The following is a 3688-nucleotide window of genomic DNA, read 5'->3' as shown; positions in this document are numbered from 1 at the left end:
CGCTTCTGGCCCGCCGCCCCTATGTTTGCCTTCAGTGGTAGTACATTTGGTATCACGAAGAAAGCCTTTTTCCCCCCGTGGCGACCAATCCGAGTACTCGAGTAATGGTACTTCAGATTACTTCGGGCGGTAGCAGCGAGCGGACGCTGGTGAGGCTGATGTACGAGGCGATCCCGCTCCGTTCGACGTCCGGTCCCGGGTTCTGCTCGGGGTAGGGGTCCACGTAGATCTCCACGTAGGTCTCGCCGATCTGCTCGCCGACGTCGTCCTCGTCGTCCGAGCCCGCCACCGGCTCCGGCTCCACCGCTTGGGTGGTCTCCGGCGCGGCGGGGTCGGCGGCGGCGAGGTCGTCGGCGACGGCCGGCGAGCCCGAGTGCCGAGCCGACTTCCGCTGGTAGCGGCTCTGTCGCTTGGTCTGGCGTTTTTGCTCTTCCTTCTCCCGACGGCGGGCCTGGCGCTTGTGGAGGGCGCTCTCCTCGGGACCCTCGTACCATCTGGCGTCGATGATCTGGTTCCAGACGTCGGTGGCGCGCGCCCTGAGCTGCAGGGACGCCATGGCGAACTTCATGCCCTGGCGGAAGCGCCGGTTCATGAAGCAGTAGACCACCGGGTTGACGCAGGTGGACGTGTAGGACAGGAGGTGGATGAAGGAGATGGGCACGCCGCTCAGGCGTTGGACCACCTGCGGGTCGTAGGCCTGCCACGCGTTCACCACGAAGATGGGCGTCCAGCAAAGGAAGAAGAGGCAGACGATGACCAGGAGCATGCGGACCACCCGCTTCTTGGCCAGGAGGTTGGCCGTGTTGCCTCGGAGGCCCACCCGGGCGCCCGCCGCCGCCTGGGCGTTTCGCTTCTTCAGGTGGAGGTAGCATCCGTCGCCGTCGATGGTGCGCAGGCTGCTGAAGCTCGCCGGCCTGTCTGGAACAAGAACAAATGGCGGGAATCGAACTCGTTTCCGACTCGTGCCGATCGGTCCAATTGATGTCGGAGATGGAAGAATGTTTTTTAATACTTTTTTTTCTTCTCGTGGGCGGGGCCGGAGCTGATCCCAGCCTACTGAGATGAATGGCCATTCAACAAGGAGACATGGAAACAATACACTCTGCTGGAATTGAACCCACGAGCTCCGAACTGTGAGGCCGACCCGCGCACCACTTTACCACCGTGTCGTGCAATTTTATATATAGATTGTTTTTTTTAGAATTTTCAAATACATTGTTTGTGTTATTTGATTTCAATTTAATTAAACTTGAACACACTAATTATGACTGTTTTAATCCAATTTTTCATTTTAAAGAAATTTCTCATTTCCACATTAAAAGTGGAGAACAAGAAAATACTGATTATTTTTCCTTTTTTTTTACTTTAAAAACTAACTGACCAGGAAATTTTTCAAATTTTTAGAAATATTTTTTGAATTAAAAAATTCAGTGAATAATGTAAATATAAAATGTTTTTATCTTTTTTTAAATTTTTTAAAAACAAACTAGCAAATTAGCAAAACTAATGAATATCTATATTTCTTCATCTGAATTTTAGCATTTACGGGCCGCGCAAAGTGACGCTCCGGGCCCGCTCTGGGCCCCCGTCCCTCCGCTTGGACACCTCAGTACCTCGGGCGGACGTCCTATTGGACAGCTCGAAGCGAATTCCTTTGTAGAGCTCCACGGAAATGAGACTGTAGGCGGTCAAGATGACGATCCCCGGCAAGAAGAACAACAGAAGCAACAAGGACGTGTACCTGCGAAAACCACCAGACCTCAAATCCACTTCCCATCCAGGCCCCGCCCCTTTTTTCCCGGCCTTACCAGTACGCCAGGAGGTTTCGCTCTCGCCACATCATGCGGCACATGTAGCCCTCGGTGTTGTCGCGGCGACGGAAGGGCTTGAGGGAGCTGGAGAAGATGTACGGCATCATGAGGGTCATGGACGTCAGCCATGTTGCCGTGATGACCTTGGCGGCGTGGGATTTGGTCTGCCACGTCCTGGAGCTCAGCGGGCGGCAGATGGCGCTGTAACGTTCCAACGCGATGGCCATCAGGTTGTAAGTGGAAACGCTCACCGACACCCCTGAGACAAAACAAACCCCGAATTTGGAACCCTTGGCGGTCGCCCGCGTCGCCCGTGGCGAAAACCGACCCTGCGTATTGAAGACAAAATGGAGTCAGCGACCAAAATAGCAAAGAATAAGCTACGAGCGCCATTTGTAAAAAAAAAAAAAAACATTTTCTCATATTTAGCGCCACGTGTATGAAATATGATGTGGACATTTTAGTCACTTTTTTTTAAACTTCAATATTTATTCCTAAATAAGTGCTAAATCATAAATATAAATCCCGAATCATAAATATAATCTATATGCTAACTTATCTACGTTGACTACTTATTTATTATTTATTTTTATTTGTGCACCTCCCTACTTATTTACGTTGTTGATTAGTTACTTTATTATTTATTGGTTATTTAGTTATGTTTTGTTATTGTTATTTGTGCACTGTGGTGACACTTTTAATCGAATTATAAAAGCATTGAATTCCAAAAATATTTAGCTAATACGCTCATTCAAACGACCGATAACCGGAAGTAACAAAATAAAAGCCGGGGGGAGCTCAATACTGAGCCTTTTTATATCCACTTTTTTATATACATTTACGGTTTCGACTTATCATTTAAACTGACGACGGATATTTAGTGTTTAGATTTAACATGTAAATGTTAAAGTAGCTAAATATTGTTGTAAATGAGCAAATTTAAAATTTCCACACCATATTTGAAACACTGTATGGCGCTAAATAGCCGGTTTGCAGCCTCAAATCCCAGTGCATTTTTTAACCCCTTTCAAAAAGAAATATTTTCTTTTTCACCCCCCAAAAAACCACATCCTACCCATAAAATACATGACAATCTTGCAGGTGCTGTTGCCGAAATGGAAGGTCTTCATGATGTTAGGGATGAGGGTGAAGGGGATGCACACCAGGGAGACCATCAGGTCGCTGACGGCCAGGGACAGCAAGAACAGGTTGGTAACAGTGCGCATGCGCCGATTCCAACCCAGAACCGCGATGATGAAGCTGTTACCAACCACGCTGAGTAGAAAGATGACGCAGTAGAGGAACACGCGCACAAAGTACTCCACATCTACACACAGGGGGGGAAAAGACCCTTGGCTCAAAAAAAATGGCAGAATGACGATTTGGAAGAAAAAAAAACTCCAATCACTACCTTTCCAACTCACGTCCGGCCGAGCGACTTTCCGGGGCTCGCAACTCGAAGCGTGCCCGATGCCCAATTGGCACAGAAAGCGACTCATTTCCGTGGAATTCAGCATTTCGCTGACGTTGAAGGTTTCCATGGTGAGGAGAATTATTATAAAAATATTTAAAAAAATATATATAAAGAAAAAAGGCAAGAATAGTAAGCCGAAATGAGCGCGTTTGCACTCCGGCGTGCACTGGACACTCTTGCCTGGGAGTGCGCGCCTGAGGGATCTAAGCGAGATACCGTTTCGTGACGTCATCACTCAGTGACACACCGGGCGCAACACAGCCCCCCTCACGCGTAATGGTGACGTCATGCGCCAAGATGGCGAAAATATTGCCATTGATATGCTTGCTGGAATTTTAAAAAGTTTTCAAAATGTTCTTTTTAATTGCATTTGAAGTATTATGCAACGTCTAGAGTCGTCAAT

General features: G+C 48.1%; 1 protein-coding gene across 2 annotated transcripts; it reads right to left on the bottom strand.

Moving 5' to 3' along the window:
* Positions 1-66: 66 nt before the first annotated feature.
* cckar (cholecystokinin A receptor) lies at positions 67-3498 on the bottom strand. Of its 2 annotated transcripts, XM_077588119.1 has the most exons (6): positions 3223-3368; positions 3083-3138; positions 2887-2993; positions 1809-2070; positions 1614-1741; positions 67-918 (listed from the first exon to the last, which is right to left on the bottom strand). In XM_077588119.1, exons 2-6 carry the CDS (start codon positions 3136-3138, stop codon positions 113-115), a joined length of 1359 nt encoding a protein of 452 aa, XP_077444245.1. In that variant the 5' UTR covers positions 3223-3368; the 3' UTR covers positions 67-112. The 2 variants fall into 2 exon arrangements, with proteins under 2 accessions (XP_077444245.1, XP_077444244.1); XM_077588118.1 differs by having other exon boundaries at positions 2887-3138; positions 3223-3498.
* Between the last annotated feature and the right edge of the window lie 190 nt (positions 3499-3688).

The sequence above is a fragment of the Stigmatopora argus genome, chromosome 20, assembly GCF_051989625.1.
Source record: "Stigmatopora argus isolate UIUO_Sarg chromosome 20, RoL_Sarg_1.0, whole genome shotgun sequence".
In the NCBI taxonomy this organism is placed as follows: domain Eukaryota; kingdom Metazoa; phylum Chordata; class Actinopteri; order Syngnathiformes; family Syngnathidae; genus Stigmatopora; species Stigmatopora argus.
The sequence above is the reverse complement of the archived record's forward strand: the minus strand, read 5'-3'. Positions and strand labels throughout refer to the sequence as shown.

Excerpts from the sequence above, each read along its gene's own strand:
- cckar (XM_077588118.1), bottom strand. The coding sequence starts at position 3,352 with ATGGAAACCTTCAACGTCAGCGAAATGCTGAATTCCACGGAAATGAGT. Across the intron at positions 2,071-2,886 it reads GATTGTCATGTATTTTATGG|GGGTGTCGGTGAGCGTTTCC; the intron begins GTAGGATGTGGT and ends GTTTTGTCTCAG. Across the intron at positions 919-1,613 it reads CAATAGGACGTCCGCCCGAG|ACAGGCCGGCGAGCTTCAGC; the intron begins GTACTGAGGTGT and ends TTCTTGTTCCAG.